Here is a 23,683-nt window from a genome sequence, read left to right as displayed (position 1 = left end):
CAGTGTTAGTTAATTGTATGTTATCTTATATCATGTAAAAAAAAGCATTACCCCATATATTATGAAATTAAACTATATTTTAGTTGAAAATCTTACAGAAGTACTCCATTATTTCACTACTTGAAAATCAAACCTTATTCCCAGAAGAACTGGTCTTTAAAACACCATCATGCCATTTCTTTGTTTTTTGTTTTTTCTGAATAGTGTATAACACCTGAAATTGAAAAACATAGCAAGGATTAAGTGTTCAAATAATTTACATTCTGTCAGGAAATGTAGGGGAGACTTGACCCAAAAGCAGAGCAGCGGAGATGATTTAGCAGTAAGATATTTTACTAATCAACTGCAAAATAACAACCAGCGGGAGAGTTTAAAAAGTGAGCAGATTAATGGAGCGGGCGACGGAATAGTGGGAGACAGAGTAGGAAGGCTTTGGCGAGCAGAGGCTGAGGACGAGCTTGCTTCCAGTGAGGTAAGGCTGGGTAAGCTCCTTTAATTACGGTAATCTAATTAGCTTAGAACAGGGGTGGGCAAACTTTTTGACTTGTGGGCCACAAAGGGTTCTAAAATTTGACAGGGGGGCCGGACCAGGAGCAGATGGACGGAGTGTTTTGGTAATACACCTCATAAGAGAAAATAAAATATCATGGGATATGTAGAAAACATGTGCTTTAATTTCAATTGAAAATGAACAAATGCATTACAACAAAATATCTGTCTTTGAAGTCCCATGGTATTTAGCTATTTATTGAAATGACTTTAAAACACTGAAAATTAAATGAATAAAATACAGCTTTTTTTAATAGTAACAGTTATTATTTTAAAGCACTGAAAATTCTGTTATCCTTCAAGATATTATCATCATCACTCTCCTCCTGACTGTCTTTTTTTCAAAAACGGTAGGAGATGCAGGTCTACTTGTCCTGCTCCTTCTTATTCAATTGTCCCCTGTGCCAAAACTCAACAACAACCAGTGTCACTGACAGAACAGTGACAGCGCGCCAGTATGCCGAGCACGTTATTTGATTTGGAGCTCATTTTTTATTTTGAGAACGTACGTGCACCTGCGCACTACTCATGTCCATCACTTAACAGAAATGACATGTAACATGTAAGGCTTATTGAAAAAAATATTTTCAAATGCATTTTTTACATAACACAACAAAGAAACTTATTTTTAATTTCAGTGGGAACAGTGTTGTTGGTCTCCCTTTTTAGCCAGCGCATCAAAGTCTGGATTTAGTTTTGTTGTGGCGATTCTCAGGATGGATCTGAGGTGTTAACAAGTTTTATTAATATAATTTCATCAAGTTCTGCGGGCCGGATTAAAAAGCTTAACGGGCCGCATATGGCCCGCGGACCGTAGTTTGCCCATGCCTGGCTTAGAAGTAGGAAATGGAGGCAGCAGTTAGGGCGGCCGAGTGCTCCGTTTGCAGTATGTGGGAAGTCAGGGCGAGCACAATTGTTCCTGATGACTACACCTGTAAAAGGTGCATCCAGCTGCAGCTCCTGACAAACCGAGTTAGGGAACTGGAGATGGAGCTGAATGAACTTCGGATCATTCAGGAGGCAGAGGCAGAAATAAACAGGAATTACAGAGAGATAGTCACCCCTAAGAGTCAGGAGGCAGGTAGCTGGGTGACTGTCAAGAGGGAAGGGAATAGACAGAATGAGCAGAGCACCCCTATAGCCGTTCCCATCAATAATAATTATACCGTTTTGGATACTGTTGGTGGGGACAACCTACCAGGGACAAGTTGCAGTGGTTGCATCTCTGATACCGAGAATGGACCCTCAGCTCATAAGGGAAGGAGAGAAAAGAGGAGAGCAGTAGTGATAGGGGATCGATAGTTAGGGGGACAGATAAGAGGTTCTGTGGAAGAGATCGAGAATCCCGGATGGTCCGTTGCCTCTCTGGTGCCAGGGTCCGTGATATCTCGGATCGAGTTCTCAATATTCTCAAGAGGGAGAGTGAGCTGCCAGAAGTCGTGGTCCATGTAGGGACCAATGATGTGGATAGGAAGAAGGAGGAGGTCCTGCGAAGAGAATTTCGGGAGTTAGGTGCAAAGTTGAAGGACAGGACTGCCAGGGTTGCAATCTCAGGATTGCTACCCATGCCACATGCTAGTGAGGCTAGAAATAGGAAGATAATGCAGCTAAATACACGGCTCAGGAGTTGGTGCAGGAGGGAGGGCTTCATGTTTCTGGACAATTGGACCTTGTACCAGGGAAGGTGGGACCTGTTCCAATGGGACAGGTTGCACCTGAACTGGAGGGGGACTAACATCCTTGCGGGAAGGTTTGCTAGTGCTGCTCCAGGGGGGTTAAACTAGATTTGCAGGAGGAGGAGAACCAGAGTGTTAGAGCAGATGGTCAGGTGGAGGAGGATATAGGTCATGCGAGAGCTGCAAGTATAGTGCATGGAGTAAAGCCAGATCTAACATATAGAGAGGCTTTGAGGAAAGAGAAACAGAATAAAGGGTGTAAAGGTAGTAAGGAAGAAGGGCTAAAGTGTGTGTACTTCAAAGCAAGAAGCATCAGGAACAAAGGTGATGAACTGAGAGCTTGGATACATACATGGAATCATGATGTAGTGGCCATTACAGAGACTTGGCTGGCATCAGGGCAGGAATGGATTCTCAATATTCCTGGATTTCAGTGCTTTAAAAGGGATAGAGGGGGGAAAGGGGAGGAGGGGTGGCATTACTGGTCAGGGATACTATTACAGCTATAGAAAGGGTGGGTAATGTAGCAGGATCCTCTTTTGAGTCAGTATGGGTAGAACTCAGGAACAGAAAGGAAGCAGTTACTCTATTGGGAGTATTCTATAGGCTCCCGGGTAGCAGCAGAGATACCGAGGAGCAGATTGAGAGGCAGATTTTGGAAAGATGCAAAAATAAGAGGGTTGTTATCATGGGTGACTTTAACTTCCCTAATATTGACTGGCACCTGATTAGTTCCAATGATTTAGATGGGGCAGAGTATGTTGACAGGCCAACTAAGAGAATGCCATACTAGATATAGTATTAGGTAATAAGCCGAGTCAGGTCACAGATCTCTCAGTGGGTGAGCATCTGGGGGACAGTGACCACCGCTCCCTGGCCTTTAACATTATCATGGAAAAGGATAGAATCAAAGAGGACAGGAAAATTTTTAATTGGGGAAGGGCAAATTATGAGGCTATAAGGCTAGAACTTGCAGGTGTGAATTGGGATGATGTTTTTGCAGGGAAATGGACTTACGGACATGTGGTCGATGTTTAGGGATCTCTTGCAGGATGTTAGGGATAAATTTGTCCCGGTGAGGTGGATAAAGAATGGTAGGGTGAAGGAACCATGGGTGACAAGTGAGGTGGAGAATCTAGTCAGATGGAAGAAGGCAGCATACATGAGGTTTAGGAAGCAAGGATCAGATGAGTCTATTGAGGAATATAGGGTAGCAAGAAAGGAGCTTAAGAAGGGGCTGAGGAGAGCAAGGGGGCATGAGAAGGCCTTGGCAAGTAGGGTAAAGGAAAACCACAAGGGATTCTTCAATTATGTGAAGAACAAAAGGTTGACAGGAGTGAAGATAGGACCGATTAGAGATAAAGGTGGGAAGCTGTGCCTGGAGGCCGTGGAAGTGAGCGAGGTCCTCAATGAATACTTCTCTTCAGTATTCACCAATGAGAGGGAACTTGATGATGCTGAGGACAATATGAGTGATGTTGACGTTCTGGAGCATGCTGATAGTAAGGCAGAAGAGGTGTTGGAGTTGTTAAAATACATTAGGACGTATAAGTCCCTGGGGCCTGATGGAATATTCCCCAGGCTGCTCCACGAGGCGAGGGAAGAGATTGCTGAGCCTCTGGCTAGGATCTTTATGTCCTTGTTGTCCACGGGAGTGGAGGAAGGCGAATGATGACCAACTGTTCAAAAAAGGTAGTAGGGATATTCCGGGTAATTATAGATCTGTGGTGGGAAAGCTGCTGGAAAAGATTCTTAAAGATCGGATCTATGGGCATTTAGAGAATCATGGTCTGATCAGGGACTGTCAGCATGGCTTTGTGAAGGGCAGATCGTGTCTAACAACCCTGATAGAGTTCTTTGAGGAGATGACCAGGCATATAGATGAGGGTAGTGCAGGAGATGTGATCTACATGGATTTTAGTAAGGTGTCTGATAAGGTTCCACACGATAGGCTTATTCAGAAAGTCAGAAGACATGAGATCCAGGGAAGTTTGGCCAGGTGGATTCAGAATTGGCTTGCCTGCAGAAAGAAGAGGGTCATGGTGGAGGGAGTACATTCGGATTGGAGGGTTGTGACTAGTGGTGTCCCACAAGGATTGGTTCTGGGACCTCTACTTTTCATGATTGTTTATTAACGACCTGGATGTGGGGATAGAACGGTGGGTTAGCAAGTTTGCAGTTGACACAAAGGTTGGTGGTGTTGTGGATAGTGTAGAGGATTGTCAAAGATTGCAGAGAGACATTGATAGGATGCAGAAAGTGGGCTGAGAAGTGGCAGATGGAGGTCAAGCCAGAGAAATGTGAGGTGGTATACTTTGGAAGGACAAACTCCAAGGCAGAGTATAAAGTAAATGGCAGGATACTTGGTAGTGTGGAGGAACAGAGGGATCTGGGGGTACATGTTCACAGATCCCTGAAAGTTGCCTCACAGGTAGATAGGGTAGTTAAGAAAGCTTATGGAATGCTAGCTTTCATAAATCGAGGGATAGAGTTTAAGAGTTGTGGGGTAACGATGCAGCTCTATAAAACTCTGGTTCGGCCACACTTGGAGTACTGTGTCCAGTTCTGGTCGCCTCACTATAGGAAGGATGTGGAATCATTGGAAAGGGTACAGAGGAGATTTACCAGGATGTTGCCTGGTTTAGAGAGTGTGTATTATGATCAGAGATTAAGGGAGCTAGGGCTTTTCTCTCTGGAGAGAAGGAGGATGAGAGGAGACACAATAGAGGTATACAAGATATTAAAAGAGGAATAGATAGAGTGGACAGACAGCACCTCTTCCCCAGGGCACCATTGCTCAATACAAGAGGACATGGCTTTTAAGGTAAGGGGTGGAAAGTTCAAGGGGGATATTAGAGGAAGGTTTTTTACTCAGAGAATGGTTGGTGCGTGGAATACACTGCCTGAGTCAGTGGTGGAGGCAGATACACTAGTGAAATTTAAGAGACTACTAGAGAGGTATATGGAGAAATTTAAGGTGGAGGGTTATATGGGAGGCAGGGTTTAAGGGTCGGCACAGCATTGTGGGCCGAAGGGCCTGTACTTGCTGTATTGTTCTATGTTTTAAGCTATGAGGGGTCACAAAACAAGAGAGAATGAATACTTAATACAACAAGGGAATAAGGTAACTGAAGGCTAAGTGCAACTGGTTTAATCTGGCTGGTTTGATGGATGAACAAAAACTTCAGATGAGAGCTGGGTTTAAACAGGCTGCAGGTAATGAGTTGGAAATGAGTAGCAGGTTACTCCTGTTAGCTGGGTGGAGACTGGGAGGTGCCTGCCTATGCAGGCCTAACACTGCACTTCAGTCAAACAACAAGTTTTTAATTAAGATTTCTCAAACTAAAGTTTACATTTGGAAGTTTGAGGCAATAACAAGGGATAAACTTAACAAAAATAATTATCAAAACTTCCACATATCAAAGGAAGAAATGATGAAAAATTTGGCTTACTCACAATAAACTCACGGCAAGACATCTTCTTTCCCACTTTTCAAATTCCAAGTCACTTGAGCAAGCCTAATTCATAATTGAACGGTGTCAGCTCTAGGTAGAAGAATATAGTACTTATAGACATAGCAATTTCATTGAATGGTGTAAAATGTTTCGTGTACTGACACCGAGAGATTAACCTTTTGAGCTGGATTATCTAATGCAATGATCAGCTTTTCTTACTTGGAGATGGGGATCTGATGATAAAGCCCAGTTGCTTCACATCAATGCAGCAGGTATTGAGAATAGTACTGAGATCACTTTAGACCCTAGTACTCAGTGTAATCTCTTGACTGTTGGAATCAAGGGAATACAATGTTTTTGTTTAAATGAGAAAAGGCAGAAAGAAGTGGAATTAGATCTGAGAACCAATCATTGATGATCCCAAGCTTTCATGGGACTAGGAAAGGAACTTGGCCACATGCTCAGAAGGAATACCCACACAAGAACAGTATTGAGTAGGTCTCATTAACAAGAGTATCTCAGAAACAGGAAAAAGATACAAGTTCTACGCTTGGGGGGAAATTTGATTAAGTTTGCTAGACAAGGAGGAGGACAGACTGTGATGAAGACAACTGACTTTATACTGTTAATATTGACACACATTAGTCCATGATCTCTTCATCTTTATAAAATAATATCCCACCTTCAGTGTCCTTTTCCTCTCTACTGTCTGACCTGCAGCAGAATGGTTCTGAATCAGAAGGCTGTAGGTTTCAGTTCCCGTCCAGAAATTTAAACAAAAAAAATCTGGCCTGAGGCTTTAGTGAAGTATTTAGGTAATATTTCAATTTCTGAGGTACAATCTTACAGATTAGACATTAGAATGAAGCCTGGTCTTATCAGATGAATCTTATGGCACTACTTTAAAAAGTGCATAAAGTTACTCTTAGTGTCTTGTGGAATATTTAACCACTTAATACCACAAAAAGGATTTGTTCATCACAATGGTGATGGCAGCAGCAAGTCTGTATAAATGTATTACCCTGTTTCCTGTGACACTTCCAACGGTACCTCATCAGCATGTAATGCTTTAGCATAACCAAGATTGTGGATGACCCTATATAGATGCAAGTGTTTCTGCTTGAAGTCCTGATAAAGCTATCCCCTCCTATATTTGTGCCCATTTGTGTCTGACTCTCTCTAACTAGGTTCCCAGGTTTCCACTCCAGCCAAACTTGCCGCTAGCAAAGGCATTGACAATATCCTGTGTAACTGTCATATCACTTATTGGAGTCTTTAACGAAGGTGGACCGCACATAAGCCTCTTTCCAATAATTTTCACTATCGCCCACACAAATAGTCTACTCTTATCTAACCAGTCATAGCCTGAGCTGCAATGATCTCTGTTCCTCCATCAATGTCATTAGCTCTGAATTCCTAGGATTTATTTTGCTGTTCCTGTTTTTCATGCACATGTACTTTTGCCTGAGGATACATCAGATTCCACATGTAGTCTGATGACACCCTTCTCTACCTCACACTATCAACAATGGTAACACTGCTCCATAATTCTCAGATCACTTTGTTGATACCCACTCATTCATTATAGATGAACTTTAATTCGTTTAACTAAAACTATCATTCTCAGAGTCTGTCACAAACCATTTCCTCAGCTAATACCAATTTCATCCCTCTTCTTGGCAATCAACTGAGGCTGTACAAACTATAAGAAAAATAGCACTCTTTTTGACTAAGAGCTGAGCCATAAAGATAAACAACACAGAAACAATTCCTTCAGCCCAGTTCATTCATACTGATCAAGGTGTTTTCCTGAGCCAGTCCCATATAGCTGGCCCGTATCCCTCTAAACTTTTCCTATCCATTAACCTGTTCAAATGTCTTAAAGTTCATATTAAGCCCACACATACTACTTCCTCTGGCTATTTGTTCCACGTATTTACTCAACTATATATGATTTTCTCTAAAACCTTAAGTTTTGCACTGTCTTCAGGCTCCATCATGACTGAAAACATCAACTGCAGAAATGTCATGTCATTGTTACCACCAGAATAACTATTGCAATGAAAAATTTGGCTAGCTTCTCATCCTACTCTCTGAAAATGTGATAATCTAAACATTACTGCCTAGATGTCTTGCTTTGCAGCATTCCTTTCAGCCATTAACTCTACATTCATGAACCTCAATGAGTTTAAAATGGCTATCCTCGTTTTCAGATTCTCCCATAACACTGTCCATTCTAACTTTAAATCTCTTCCAGCCTAAAACCCCCTGACACACCTGAACCAATCTAATTCTATCCACTAGCTTTAAAATGTTACACTACTGTCAACCACCAGAGCCCTAAAAGCTGGAACTTTCACCCTCAAATGTTGTGGATGAAAAACTCCTCTTAAACTTCAGTAACCTGAACAACCCTTTTTCCACCTACCCTAATGCCTCCTGAAATGATCCAGTTAAATTTAGCTTGATTGTGTTTCATCCTTACGTCCTTAATTTAACTATCTTACTTAAATCAAGATGTCAAGAGCAGCAAGAAGCTAAAAAATATTTTGAAACAGGATCAACAGCTGCAGAGATGCCTGCACATTAGCACATCTGGTAGAGCTTCTGGCTCACAGCTCCAGTGACCCAGGTGTAATCCTAACCTCAGGTGCTACATCTGGACTTGCATCATCTCCCCGTCGACATTTCGTTTCCTCTGGGTGTTCTGGTTTTCTCCCACATGCGTGAGTTGGCAGGTAAATTGGTTTCTGTAGATTGCCCCTTGTGTGCAGCCAAGCAGTATGACCTAGGAGGGGAACATGGGGAAAATAAAAATGAGTTTCAAGTAGGATTGGTGTAACTGAGTGTTTGACAGTCAGCGTCGGCCAAGGGGAATGGTTTTACGAATTTAAAATCCATTACCATTTTGGTCTTGTTTTAATTTAATTAACATTTCTTACAAATCAGTTCAATTTGTAGCTTAAAGTAGTCAGCAATATGACAATGTGCATCTGTATATAATTAGTCTGTCACCTACCACTGCCCCATTAAAAGAACTTGGACTTGTATGTTCCAGCACAGTGGTGACAAACTTTTTTGAGTGTATGTACCCAAATAGGCAATAATCTTCTTTAAAAAATTCTCACATGCCATGATAATTTTGAGCAGAGATTATCATTGATTACTGAATTAGTAACAATAACTATGGACTTTTTTTTAAAAAGTAAAAGGATGAGTCCTGTTGCTTATTTATGTGCATTCATTGTTTTACTATAAACAAAAATATTACAGAGACATTGAAATAAATGAAGCATTATAGAAAACCTGTTCAAACATTTTAATATTAATCTTTGAAAAAGACAATTGAAAAACTGCATTTCTAAAGAGTATTGTTATTGTACGCCATGGGTGGCACAGCAGCATAGTGGCTAGTGCAATGCTTTACAGTACCAGCAACCCAGGTTCAATTCCCACTGCTGCCAGTAAGGAGTTTGTATGTTCTCCCTGTGACTGTGTGGGTTTCCTCTGGGTGCTCTGGTTAGGGTTAAATTGGGGAGGGGGCATTGCTGGGCAGTGTGGCTTAAAGGGCCAACTCCGCACTGTATGTCAATAAATAAATATAGGATAAGAAATGTGGATGTGAAATTATAAGTTTTGGTGCATATTCGTAAAAGATCAAGGAAAGGTAAGTAAATACTTTGCTCTTAGTGAGACCATTTGTTACACTAACAAGAAGAAATATTTTATATCAGGCTTGTATTTGGTTATTTTGAGAGCAATGCACGAAGCACTAGTTTCGTCAGTAAACCTACTCCTATAATTACACTAGATCAAGTTCATCTATCATGACTCACATGAATATTAACGGTGGGACAGAGCCACATACAGTATTTACCATTATTATCACTGAATATCTTTGCACTGCCTGTAAGCAAACAATCTCAAGGTTGTATAATGTATATTCTTTGATAATAAACACACTTTGAATCCTTGAATATCTAGTGTTCATTACAAACGGAAGAAAAAAAAACACTTGCTGTTTCATTTGGCAGTGAAGATAATCATTTTTATTAGATGTGGGGTTTAAAGAATTGAGGGATGACACTGCAAGTCGTACACAACAATATTTTTTTCAGGTGCCATTGTCTATCACTAAAGACTCTCACCACCCAGGGCATTCTCTCTTCTTGTTACCACCGTCAGAGGGCACAAGGGCTGAAGACCCCGACTCAGCGATTCAGTAGCACCTCTTCCCCTCCACCATCAGATTTGTGCATGGTCCATGAAAATTACCTCTTTATTCCTTTATTTTGCACTATATATTTATTCTTTCAATTTAAAATAATATCGTTTTAGCACCGTACTATCGGAAAACAAAGATTACGTCATATAATCAGTGATAATAAAGCTGACCTTGATCAGTCAATCCCAAACTTCAAACGCCCAACCAGTTGCCTCTCCAACCAAAAGCGCCATCACTTCACCTACTGTCGGCGGATGCCCCGAACTCCTCGCCAGCGCTCACCCGAACCAACTTGCCGTCCTCGTCGACGCTCGTCTCCGCCGCCAGTGCAGTGCAATCCGGCCAAAGCTCCACAGCCACAGCCTCCGGCCAGTGAGAGAAGAAGACAACAAGAAGCCCTGGAGGACCACAAACACCTCGAATATTCCCGCCGTGCCACGTCATCAAACCGCGACGCCGCTGGTCAGTCAGCGTCGCAGGACTCGAGAACACGGTATCTTGTGTTTCTTTGGCATGATATTTATTTCAACTAATGCAACTTGTTTATTATGATCAACTGTGTTTATTGTTTACGATCTTTTATATTTATTTATTTCGTGTGTTGAGTGTACTGCATTTGTGTGTCAATAGTACGTTTCATATCAAGTTCATACTCTCTGCTGCATTTGTTTTATGCAATTTGTGTAATGTGTTTCAATTTCGACTTTTAGGTCTGTGTTGAGGTATAATACGGTTCTTATCGTATTTACTTTGTTGGATGCACTGTGTAACCTATTTTCATTGACTGCCTTGATGCATTTAATGTGCCGTTTTCTGTTTTTGGCTGCACCGGGTGTTCCACATTTGATATGATTAAACGTGTGTTTACTCGGGGTTGGTGAGGCGTGGAGTTTTGGGCAGACAGGAAGAACGCGGGTCCTTTAATACGGCGGTGGCGCGCGTTATCGGTTTGCCTTCTGTGTAGTCCCGACATCTGCGAGAGGACTGAACACCGAGTTGTGAGCCCAGCAGAATATTCCCCTGCACTTTGGGGATTGAAAGTGGGTGAGCAATGTCAGATCCTGTTTACTTGTGAGGTTCTGTGTACACTTGAAAATACATTAACCGAGCTCATGGTTCTTACGGTCAAACCAGATGTTTATTTTTTGTAGTGTTTGGCACTTAAACTTCTAATGTGGATTTTTAATGTAATGTCAATCTTACGACTCGTTCATCTGTAGATTTTAATTATCAAGTGAAAACGGATAAGTGCTGTTCCTTCGAGGGAAGGTGGGCAAGGGTGTATGAATTCCAAACGGAAGCTGGGAAATAATATATACAGTATTAAGTCTTCATTCATACAGCGAATGTGTGTATGGGGAGTGTGTGTGTGTCTGTGTGTGTGTTTTGGAGGATCCAAGAGAATCTCACTCTCCTGACATGCTTTATGCTGCAGCACAATAGTAATTAACTACAGTTTCAATTGCTATAACCACCTACTTTAAAATTTTGAATATATTTGGGTAAATTTACAGAATTACATATTTACAATGATTACACATCCCAACTAACAGAAGGCCTTTGAGTATTCAATGCTGGTGTCTGTTCTAAAAGCCTATGAGTAAAAACTGCAGACACCAAAAATGTATCCCTTTAGTGTTAGGGAGGACAGCGCCATGATTATACAACTAACAGGTTAAGAGACAAAACAGATCTCTCCCGAACTGTGCATTAAGTGGCAGGGATACACCTTTAATAATGTGATAATAGCAGGAACTTCATCTATTGTCTTATGCAGTTTCAATCAGAATAATTGGTTTCTCTAGCCTGTTTTATTTTCCGGAGATTGGGCCTCATTCTAGTTAGTCCATAATTATGCTCTTCATAAACTTCATTGAGTCATAAACAAGCTCTTTGGTCGTCCTCCTCCTCCTCTCTCCCTCCTCTTCCCCCTCTCCCCTCTTCTCCCCCCACCCCACATCGTTCTGCACCTGGACCATAGCCCTCCGTACCTCTCCCAAACATGTTCTTATGGAGCTTGCTTGCACAGACCCTTCATAATTTTGTAGGCCTCTGTCAAATCTCCCCTCTTTCTCCTATGTTTCAGGAATTCTAATCTGTTTAGCCTTTCTCTATAGCTCAGGTCCTCAAGTCCCAACGAAATTCCTGTAAAATTTCTCCATACTCCGCCAATCATGTTGATATCTTTCCTGTAGGCGGGTGACCAGAACTGCACACAGTACTGCAAATTAGGCTTCACCAACATTTTGAGCAATTTCAATATAAGGCCAATGTGTCAAAAGCTCTCTTTATGACCCTATCTACCTGCGATGTCTCTTTCAAGGAATTATGGATCGATATTCCCAGATTCTTCTGTTCTACCGCACTCCTCTGTGACCTAGTTTATCCCATCAAAGTTCAATACCCCACACTTGTCTGCATTAATGTTCTTCTGCCATTTTTCAGGCTAGTCCAGATCATTTGCAAGCTTTGAATGAACCGAGAGTACGGAGGGGACTTAGAAGGATGCTGTCTGCATTGGAGAGCATACTTTATGAGAATAGGTTGAGTGAACTTGGTCTTTTCTCCTTAGAGCGACAGAGGATAAGAGGTGACCTAATAGAGGTATGTAAGATGATGGGAGGCATTGATCGTGTGGATAGCCAGAGGCTTTTTCCCAGGGCTGAAATGACTAACATGAAGGGGCAGAGTTTTAAGGTGCTTGGAAGTGGGTACAGAGGGGTTTTCAGGGGTACATTTTTCACACAGGGAATGCTGGGTGTGTGGAATCTACTGCCGGTTGGTGGAGGCGGATACAATAGGGTCTTTTTAGAGCCTCTTAGACAGGTTCGTGGAGCTTAGAAAAATAGAGGGCTATGCGGTAGGGAAATTCTAGGCAGTTTCTAGAGTAAGTTACATGGTTGGTACAACTTTGATAGCCGAAGGGCCAGTAATGTGCTGTAGATTTCTATGTTTCTAAAAACGATTGGTTAGACATGACCTACCACACGCAAAGGTCTGTTGACTATCCCAATCAGTCACTGTTTATTGAAATATTTATATATCTGGTCCCTTTGAGAAAAATTCCAATAACTTACCCACTACTTGCGTATTTTCCAGCTTATTCTTAGACCTTTCTTACAACAGTGGAACAACATTAGCTATCCTCTGGTGCCTCACGAGGCCAAGGACATTTTAAATATCTCTTCTAGAGCCCCTGCAATTTCTGTACTAGCCTCCCACAAGGTCTGAGTGGACACCTTGTTAGGCCCTGGGAATTTATCCACCCTAATTTGCCTCAAGACAGCAAACACTTTCTCCTTTGAAAACTATACAGGGTCTATGTCCTCATGGCTCCTCTACCTTACTTCTATAAACTGTGTCCATCTCCCGAAGGAATGCAGTAGCAAACAAATACTTATAAGATCTATACCATCTCTTTTGTCTCCTTGCATAGACGACCATGATGATCTTCAAGAGGACCAATTTTGTCCTTTTGCTCTTAAAATATCTGTAGAAGCCTGGTGTGCGAGGAGTTGAAGGATGTGAGGGAAGAGAAGTGGGTGCAGTTACTATTACAAGGGAGAAGTTGCTCAGAAAGCTGAAAGACCTAAGGGTTCACAAGTCACCCTGACCAGATGAACTGCACCCTAGGGTTCTGAAAGGGGTAGTGATAGAGATTCTGGCAGCATTAGTGATGATCTTTCAACAATCACTGCACTCTGGCATGGTTCCAGAGGATTGGAAAATTGCAAATGTCATTCCACTCTAAAGAAAGGAGGAAGGCACAAGAAAGGAAATTATAGACCAGTTAACCCGAACTCAGTGGTTGGGAAGATGAGGGTATGGAGTACTTGGTGACACAGGACAAGATAGGACAAAAATGAGCATGGTTTCCTTAAGGGAAAGTCTTGCCCGGTAAACCTGTTGGAATTCTTTGAGGAGATTTCAAGTAGGATAGATAAAGGGGATGCAGTGGGTGCTGTATATTTGGATATTTGGTGTTGAGGAAGGCAAATGCAATGTTAGCATTCATTTCAAGAGGTCTAGAATATAAGAGCAGGGATGTGATGCTGAGGCTTTATAAGGCACTGGTGAGGTCTCGCCTTGAGAACAGTGAACAGTTTTGGGCTCCTCATCTGAGAAAAGATATGCAGGTATTGGAATGGGTACAGAGAGGGTCACAAGGATGGTTCTGGGAATGAAAGCGTTATCATATGAGGAACACTTGATGGCTCTGAGCCAGTACTCACTGGAATTTCCGAGGATGGGGGGTGGGGGGGAACCTTTGGAAACCTTTCAAATGTTGAAAGGCCTAGACAGTGTAGATGTGGTAAGGATGTTTCCCATAGTGGGAGAGTCTAGGACGAGGGGGTACAGCCTCAGGAAAGTATCTGTCCATTTAAAACAGATGTGGAGAACATTCCTTAGCCAGAGGTCGGTGAATTTGTGGAACTTTTTACCACAGGCAGCTGTGGAGGCCAGTTCATTGGGTGTATTTAAGACAGAGATTAATAGGTTCTTGATTGGCCATTGCATCAAAGGTTACGGGGAGAAGTTTGTGGAGTGGGGCTGAGGAGGGAGGAGAAAAAGGATCAGCCATGGTGGAGCAGATTCGATGGGCCAAGTAACCTAATTCTGCACCTGTCTTATGGTCTAAAAGTCTGAAGCCCTCACTTCTGCACCATCTCCTTAGCCACATGTTAAATTGTATTATCTTGCTATTTCTGGCCTCAGTAGCACATGGCATGAGTAGCTATCTTGAGATCACAACCCCAGAGGCCCTGTCCTTTAACTTAGCCTTAGCAGCTAAATCCTGGCGCTCACTTTGCAGGACCTTGTCACCCTTCCTGCCTATGTCATTGGTACAGATGTAGACCACAACCACTGGCTGCTCACTCTCCCAAAATGATCCCCAACGCGAATAAGGATAATTTATTGCTAGAACTAATAAATGTCAGTCAATGGCAGTGACCAAATTAAGACATCTTTATGTGTGTGACCAGACAAATGCCCTTTTTTGTTGTTGTTTGAAGGTTCTTTTTGAATATATCTCCTTGCGTTATCTGACCTAATCCCATTTGTGATTTCAACTTCCTGCTCTTTTCATTCCATTCCAGGTTTATTGCTGATCAATAACTTTCTCTTCAGGCCTCTGTGTAGATTATGGTTCTTAGTTACTGTGTCCCTCTTTCAAAGCTACTATCATCTTCCCTTTTCTTGTAAAATACATAATACATCCCTGTCTCCAATCTAGCTTTCTTCTTGGGAGCCTAACTTGGTAGCCTTATAAATCTGTTTGTTGTGTTCGCCAAGCTTGGCGATTAGCTTGCTGATGTTACAGCACCTGTCGAGGTGACGTGCTCAGTGCGTGGTTGTTGGTGTTTCTCTCTGGGAGAATCTCACATTTATATAGGCATTATATAATAGCTCTAATTATACTTGTGTGGGGTATAAGTACTTCACGGTGAGTGGCATGATCTAATTCCTTCCCAAAATCCTTCTACCAGTTTTTCATCTCTTAAAGTGCTCCTTAAGCCCATTTCATAGACCAACCCAGAGCTTCCCCAGCTCTGGGATGCTGCCCCTCAGTCAGCCACTTTTCATCTACCATAATTGCTTTGTATGTTTGAATTGCACACCCACCCATCAGCAGAAGACCGTGAGACCAGATTGTCCCATGCTGTTTACTGTAATTTTGTGTCCTACTGCTTTAATGGCCTGTCTTGATCTCAACTGTTGTCTAGCAACAACACTCATCCCTGAATAGTGCTACCATCTTATCTTTAGGGGTGAAGTGAGCAAGAATGTGAAAGCAAGGGAGACAAAGAAAAGGCAGATGAACTTAGTGGGTACTTTGCATCTGTCTTCACGTGGAAGACACTAGCAATGTGCCAGAGGTCTGTGGGTGTCAGGGAGCGGGAGAGAGTGATGTTGCTATTGTAAAGGGAAAAAGTGCTAGGCAAACTCAAAAGATCTTAAGGTGGATAGGTCTCCTGAACCAGATGGATTACATCCCAGAATCCTGAGAGAGATTGCTGAAGAGATAATGGATGCATTGGTCGTGATCTTTCAAGAATCACTTGACTCTGGCACGGTCCTGGAGGACTGGAAGAATGCAAATGTCACTCCACCCTTTAAGAAGGGAGGAAGGCAAAAGAGAAAATTATAGGCCAGTTAGTCTAACCTCAGTGGTTGAGAAAGTATTAGAGTTTATTACTAAGGATGAGCTTCAAGGTACTTGGAGACTAATGATAAAATAAGTCACAGTCAGCATGGTTTCTATAAAGGGAAGTCATGCCTGACTAATCTGTTAGAGTTCTTCGCGGAAGTACTAAGCAGGGTGGACAAAGGAGAGGCAGTGAATGTCACTTATTTGGATTTTCAGAAGGCGTTTGATAAGGTGCTACACATGAGGCTGCTTAGCAAGATAGGATCCTGTGGTGTTAAAGGACAGATACTGGCATGAATAGCAGAATGGCTGATAGGCAAGAGTCAGTGACTGGGAATAAAAGGGGCCTTTTCTGGTTGGCTGCCAGTGACTACTGGTGTTCCTCAGTGGGGCCGCTACTTTTCACATTGTCAGTGATTTAGTAATGGAATTGATGGTTTTGTGGCAAAGCTTGTGGATGATGCAAAGATAGATGGAGTGGTAGGTAGTGCTGAGGAAGTATTGAATTTGCAGCAGGACTTAGACAAATTGGAAGAATGGACAAAAAATGGCAAATGGAATACAGTGTTGGGAAATCCACGATAATGCAGTTTGGTAGAAGGAACGGTAGTACAGACTATCACCTAAATTGGGAGAAGGTTCAAACATCAGAGGTGCAGAGGGACTTAAGAGTCCTCATGCAAGACTCCCAGAAGGTTAATTTATAGGTTAAGTCTGTGGTAAAAAAAGACAAAAGCAATGTTAGTATTTATTTCAAGGGGAATAGAATATAAAAACGAGATAATACTGAACCTTTATAAGACACTAGTCAGGCCGCACAGAGTATTTTCAACAGTTTCGAGCCCCATATCTCAGAAAGGATGTGTTGTCGTCATTGGAGAGAGTTCAGAGGAGATTCACGAGGATGATTCCGGGAATGAAGGGGTTAACATATAAGAAGCATTTGGCAGCTTTGGGCCTGTACTCACTGGAATTTAGGAGAATGCGGTGGGGGGGAGTGGGGTTGAATTGAAACCTACCGAATGTTGAAAGGACTAGATAGGGTGGATGTGGAGAAGGTGCTTCCTATGGTGGGGGTATCCAGGACTAGAGGGCACAGCCTCAAAATTGAGGGGTGACCCTTTAGAACAGAAGGAAGGAGTAATTATTTTAGCCAGAGAGTAACAAATCTAAGGAGGAAGTTGATCATTTCTTGATTGGTCATGGCATCAAAGGATACGGTGAGACGGCAGGTGTATGGGGTTAAGTGAAATCCGGGATCAGCCATAATGGAATGACAGAGCCGACTCAATGGGCTGAATGGCCTAATTCTGCCGCTATGTCTTATGGTGAAGAGGTAGAGTGACTGTTAGACATAATGGGAGATGGAGGGAGTGGAGAATTGTTTATCTGCTATTTTTGCAATGAAATGAGGTTGAGGATGAAGAGAGGGGAGGAGAGAAAAAGGAGGATTCAAAAGTTAAGGCCAATCTTTTTCCTCTTTTGAGCAGCAAGAGTCTCAGTGGAATGTCCCTATACTGCTTCCTCCTAATTGACAGAAAACATATGTCCTCCTTCTGACAGGCTGGGGTCCATGCAAGAATTCTCTATGGAGGGGCTCTGAATATAAGCTAAATCTAAACTTTTCTGAGTACATCCTCAGTGGTAGCATTAATCATTAATATCAGTGTCAGAATTAAAAATCTACTCAGTTTAAATAAATAGCTCATCCATGCCTTTTCAAAGGTCAAATTTAATGTCAGAGAAATGTATACAATATACATCCTGAAAGCTTTTTCGATAACATCCAACCTAAACTCGTAACATAAAAATAGCCCATGAAAAGGTTAAGTGATGGCAGTTAATAATTGGCCTCACCCTCTGGAGAGAATAAGCTGGAGAGTGAGAGAAGTGTAAGTTGGAGTTAGTTGGGGAATGAGAGGAGTTGAAAAGGGGGAAAGGTGAATGAAAGAGGGAGGGGGATTAAAGGAGCAAGAGAGACTGCCTTTTAGTGCATGGAGGGCAGAGATGGAATACTGAGGGAGTAGGTTCAGGATATGGTTGTATGAGGGAGGGGGTTGCTGATGAAATGTGGAGCTATGCAGACATTTGTTCTTAGATTCCCTAGATTTAGAGTTCCAGATACTATGGACTGCATTTGGTTTGAAATTACATTTTCTGTATGTACTGTTTCTACATGTATTTGCAGTCAGAAAAATCGATTAAGCAAGTCTCAGAAGTTACTTTTTAGAGTCTGTTTCGTAGGACAGGTTTCTTCTTTTTCCATAGAACAGGTTTGGCTGAGTTGCTCAAATGTATTTATTTATTGAAATGCTGCGCAGAACAGTCCCTTCTCGGTCTTTGGACTGTGGGAGGAACCTGAGGCACCCAGAGGAACCCCATGCGGTCACAGGGAAGAACATACAAACTTCTCCTACAGACAGCGATGGGAATTGAATCCGGATCGCAGGTGTTCTAAGTGTTGTGCTGCCCTGCTTACGAAGGCACAGAAAGCTGGCAGACTAGAGGAGATAGATTCAAATAAAAAGTTATGGGAACCAAAATGCTTTGTTTGTGATCTACAATGTAACTTCCTGATAGTGGAGGTAGTTTAAATAGTTATATTAAAACCGGAAATCAAATGTACTGATTTTTTTGAAAACTGCTTTACCAGTGTCACTGAAAAACAGTTCACAGACATTACCCTTTTTCCCAAAAGCCTTTTGATTCCATTATTATTGACGCTTCACAAAAAAGGTCATATCTCGAATTATGTATTTATTTTTATACATGCTGCGTGGGCATCTCTGCAAGTTCTTATTTTGAACTACCCTTCAGAATATGGTGGTGAGCTGTACCTTGTTGTGGTGCCTGTGTATGCCCATTGTGCTATTATGTAGAACTTGGCCCCTAATGATGCATGCACAGTAATACATTTTCAGAATAATATGACACGTAGTGGAACTTGCGGGTCTATCTATTATTCCTCCTGACCTTTGCTGCTGCTTCTCAGGCCTGCTCTGTATCAGCATAATCTGATATGATGCCATGGTGGAGATCCACTTTTATTTGTCAGTGAATTGCATTGCTTGCGTGGGACACTGAACAGTCTGAGGATTGGTTGCCTGCAAGTATTGCCATGCTTCCGGTGCCAGCGTAGTGTGTTCACAACTCATTAACCCTAAATAAATCTTTACAATGTGGGAGGAAACCCACATGGCCATAGAAAGAATGTATAGGCTTCTTACAAACAGCTGCAGGAATCAAGCTCTGATTGGTGATCGCTGGCACTGTAAAGCGATTGTGCTAACAAGTTCTCAGTTGGAGATGTGCTAACTGATCTTGGCTGGTGTATTGCGTTCCTCTAACTTTAACAATACTGCAGCTCTTAAAGGCTGCCTCTGTGCTGCTGGCTTGTGTCTTAACGTTTTTCCCTGATATTAATGAAAGTATTTTCTTCATGAATAGCTTATTGCCTGGCTGCAGTGAACTATGGGAGAGACTGAGAAAGTGGCAAGTGACGCAGCACACACAGAATCCAATATCCAGAAAAAAGAAAAGGAGAAAAAGAAAAGGTCACGAGTTAACAAGGTGCTTGCTGAGATTAAAAAGCAGGTTGAATTTTGGTTTGGTGATGTAAACCTCCACAAAGATCGTTTCCTTCAGGAACAGATTCAAAAATCCAGAGATGGATGTGAGTAATGGCTCAAGATATTAAATCAGTGAGTTGAAATCTAATGATTTGCATCTTAATTACTATTTTTCTCATCCCTAGATGTTGACATATCTGTGCTGACAGTGTTCAACAAAATGAAAAAGTTAACCACTGACGTAAAACTAATAGCAAGAGCATTAAGAAATTCAGATGTTATTGAGGTGAGCAAGAATAAATCTTTTTCCAATTGTTGTGAATGAACATACACATCTGTACACAGGCTATGCTTTTACATTACTAGCTTTTGCATTTACAAGTCATTTTTAAGTTCTCAGTTTTTGGTTAAATTGGCTGGGAGAGGTGATAGCGGCTGAAATTATTAAATTTTGAAACAAAGCCTTTTAAGTGCTAAAGAGCTGGCAATACCATATACCCTAAGGACAGCTGGCATCTTCCTCTTGTGCAAGGCACTTCCGCAGCTCAACTGATCCTCAGTTAGCATTAGATTGGAGTTTTTTGGAACTAATCTGAGAGAAAATCAAGTTACTTGGACTAATGGAGAAGCTGCTTGATTGAGGACCAAGATGGATTGTTACATTGAATGGCTGCTTTTAGGCTACAGGGACAAATACATCAGAGTTCTCCAAAGTTCCACACCAGAACCATAGCTGTTTTTGATGCATGCAGTTCAAAGAATGATGCCAAATTTTACCTCAAATGATTGGGGAAAAGCTTAGAACCATAGAACATTACAGCACAGAAACAGGCCTTTTGGCCCTTCTTGGCTGTGCCAAACCATTTTTCTGCCTAGTCCCATTGACCTGCACCTGGGCCAGATCCCTCCAAACCCCTCTCATCCATATACCTGTCCAAGTTTTTCTTAAATGTCAAAAGTGAGCCTGCATTCACCACTTCATCTGGCAGCTCATTCCACACTCCCACCACTCTCTACGTGAAGAAGCCCCCCCCCCCCAATGTTCCCTTTAAACTTTTCCCCCTTCACCCTTAACCCATGACCTCTGGTTTTTTTCTCCCCGGCCTCAGTGGAAAAAGCCTGCTTGCATACACCTCTATCAAATCACCCCTCATTCTCCTACGCTCCAGGGAATAAAGTCCTAACCTAATCAACCTTTTTCTGTAACTCAGTTTCTCAAGTCCCAGCAACATACTTGTAAACCTTCTCTGCACTCTTTCAACCTTATTAACATCCTTCCTGTAATTAGGTGACCAAAGCTGCACACAATACTCCAAATTCAGTCTCACCATTACATTCCAACACTTATACTCAATACTTTGATTTATAAAGGCCAATGTACCAAAAGCTCTCTTTACAACCCTATCTACTTGTGACACCACTTTTAGGGAATTATGTATCTGTACTCCCAGATCCCTCCGTTCTACTGCACCCCTCAGTGACCTACCATTTACCTTGTATGTTCTACTTTGGTTTGACCTTCCAAAGTGCAATACCTCACACTTGTCCGCATTAAACTCCATCTGCCATTTTTCAGCCCATTCCTCCAACTGGTCCAAATCCCTCTGCAAGCTTTGAAAACCTTCCTCACTGTCCACTACACCTCCAATCTTTGCATCATCAGCAAATTTGCTGATCCAATTTGCCACATTATCATCCAGGTCATTGATATAGATGACAAATAACAATGGACCCAGCACTGATCCCTGTGGCACACCACTAGTCACAGGCGTCCACTCAGAATAGCAATCCTCCAGTACCACTCTCTGGCTTCTTCCATTGAGCCAATGTCTAATCCTAGTGACTGAATCTTCCTAACTAACCTCCCATGTGGGACCTTGTCAAAGACCTTGCTGAAGTCCATGTATACAACATCCACTGCCTTCCCTTCATCCACTTTCCTGGTAACTATAATAGATTGGTTAAACATGACCTACCATGCACAAAGCCATGCTGACTTTCTAATAAGTCCCTGTCTATCCAAATACTTGTAGATCCTATCTCTTAGTATTCCTTCCACTAATTTACCTACTACTGATGTCAAACTTACCGGCCTATAATTTCCCGGCTTACTTTTTGAGCCTTTTAAACAACGGAACTACATGAGCTATCCTCCAATCCTCCAGCACCTGACCTGTGGACATCGATATTTTAAATATTTCTGCCAGGGCCCCTGCAATTTCAACACTAGTCTCCTTCAAGGTCCAAGAGAATATCCTGTCCGGTCCTGGGGATTTATCTACTCTGATTTGCCTCAAGACAGCAAGCACCTCCTCCTCTTTAATCTGTGTAAGTTCCATGACCTCCCTACTTGTTTGCCTTGTTTCCATAGACTCCATTCCAGTTTCCTTAGTAAATACAGATGCAAAAAACCCATTTAATAACTCTCCTATTTCTTTTGGTTCCATACATAGCCAACCACTCTGATCTTCAAGAGGACCAATCCTTTTGCTCTTAACATACCTGTAGAAGCTCTTAGGATTATCCTTCACCCTGACTGCCAAAGCAACCTCATGTCTTCTTTTTGCCCTCCTGATTTCTTTCTTAAGTATTTTCTTATTCTTTTTATACTCAAGTATCTTATTTCCTCCTTGTTGCCGATACACGTTATACATCTCTCTCCTTTATCAGAGTTCCAATATCCCTCGAGAACCAAGGTTTCTTATTCTTATACATTTTGCCTTTAACCCTGACAGGAACATACAAACTCTGCACTCTCAAAATTTCTCCTTTGAAGGCCTCCCACTTACCAATCACATCCTTGCCAGAGAACAACCTGTCCCAATTAATGCTTTTTAAGATCCTTTCTCATTTCTTCAAATTTGGCCTTTTTCCAGTTTAGAACTTCAACCTGAGGAACAGCTCTCTCTTTATCCATGATCAAGTTGAAACTAATGACATTATGATCACTGGAACCAAAATGTTCCCCCTACGCACAATTCCGTCACCTGCCCTAACTCATTTCCTAATAGGAGATCTAATATTGCATCCTCCCTAGTTGGTACATCTGTATATTGATTTAGAAAACTTTCCTGAACACATTTCACAAACTCTAACCCATCTAGACCTTTAACAGTATAGGAGTCCCAATCAATCTGTGGAAAATTAAAATCCCCTACAATCACAACTTTTTGTCTCCTGCAGTTGTCTGTTATCTCTCTGCAGATTAGCTCTTCCAATTCTCGCTGACTATTGGGTGGTCTATAATACAACCCTATTAATGTGGTCATACCTTTCCTGTTTTTCAGCTCCACCCATATGGCCTCAGTAGACAAGCCTTCTAATCTGTCCTGCAGAAGCACTGCTGTAATATTTTCCCTGACTAGCAAAGCAACCCCCCCCCCCCCCCCACCCTTCATCCCTCTGCCTCTATCACGTCTGAAACATCGGAACCCTGGAACATTGAGCTGCCAGTCCTGCCCCTCCTGTAGCCAAGTTTCAGTAATGGCTATGATGTCATAATTCCATGTGTCAATCCAGGCCCTCAGCTTGTCTGCCTTTCCCATAATACACATTGAAATATACACACCTCAGATGATTGTTACCGCCACACACACAACCTTGCTATTTGTGTCTTTGCATGAACTACTAACATTTATTTTTACCCCTGTTCCACTATCTACTCTGGCACTCTGCTGCAAATCTAGTTTAAACCCACCCCAATAACACTAGCAAACCTCCCTGCAAGTATATTGGTCCCCTTGTAATTCAGGTGTAACCCGTCTCTCTTGTACAGGTCCCACCTGCCCCAGAAGAGGTCCCAATGATCCTGAAATCTGAAACCCTGCCCCCTACACCAGTTTCTCAGCCATGTGTTCATCTGCCAGAGCATCCTACTCTTACCCTCACTGGCAGGTGGCACAGGCAGCAATCTGGATATTACTACCCTCAAGGTCCTGTTTTTCAACTTCCTACCAAGCTCTCTGTACTCGCTCTTCAGGACCTCCTGACTCTTTCTACCTATGTCATTCGTACCAATGTATACCACAACATCTGGCTGATCTCCCTCCCACTTCAGA

At 42.2% G+C, this 23,683-nt stretch overlaps 2 protein-coding genes across 5 annotated transcripts in view; one reads left to right on the top strand and one right to left on the bottom strand.

Moving 5' to 3' along the window:
* The window catches only part of LOC140726525 (5'-3' DNA helicase ZGRF1-like), a 101,391-nt gene extending 91,004 nt beyond the window's left edge, over positions 1 to 10,387 (bottom strand). Inside the window, exons 1-4 of the mRNA XM_073043032.1 lie at positions 10,076 to 10,387; positions 8,326 to 8,468; positions 5,682 to 5,770; positions 134 to 214 (exon numbers count right to left, since the gene is read on the bottom strand). Coding sequence (XP_072899133.1) covers positions 134 to 214; positions 5,682 to 5,702 — 102 coding nt within the window. The 5' untranslated portion in view covers positions 5,703 to 5,770; positions 8,326 to 8,468; positions 10,076 to 10,387. The remainder of the gene's footprint in view (positions 1 to 133; positions 215 to 5,681; positions 5,771 to 8,325; positions 8,469 to 10,075) is intronic.
* The window catches only part of larp7 (La ribonucleoprotein 7, transcriptional regulator), a 48,800-nt gene continuing 35,398 nt past the window's right edge, over positions 10,282 to 23,683 (top strand). For 2 of the 4 annotated variants that reach the window (XM_073043034.1, XM_073043037.1), the window contains exons 1-3: positions 10,282 to 10,398; positions 19,504 to 19,729; positions 19,811 to 19,911. In XM_073043034.1, the coding sequence (XP_072899135.1) occupies positions 19,528 to 19,729; positions 19,811 to 19,911 (303 nt within the window). In that variant the 5' untranslated portion in view covers positions 10,282 to 10,398; positions 19,504 to 19,527. Of the gene's footprint in view, positions 10,399 to 10,805; positions 10,950 to 19,503; positions 19,730 to 19,810; positions 19,912 to 23,683 lie in introns of those variants that run through there. The other 2 variants (XM_073043035.1, XM_073043036.1) reach the window with 2 other exon arrangements.

The sequence above is a fragment of the Hemitrygon akajei genome, chromosome 4 (assembly GCF_048418815.1).
Source record: "Hemitrygon akajei chromosome 4, sHemAka1.3, whole genome shotgun sequence".
Classification (NCBI taxonomy): domain Eukaryota; kingdom Metazoa; phylum Chordata; class Chondrichthyes; order Myliobatiformes; family Dasyatidae; genus Hemitrygon; species Hemitrygon akajei.
This window is presented reverse-complemented; position numbering and strand designations above follow the sequence as displayed.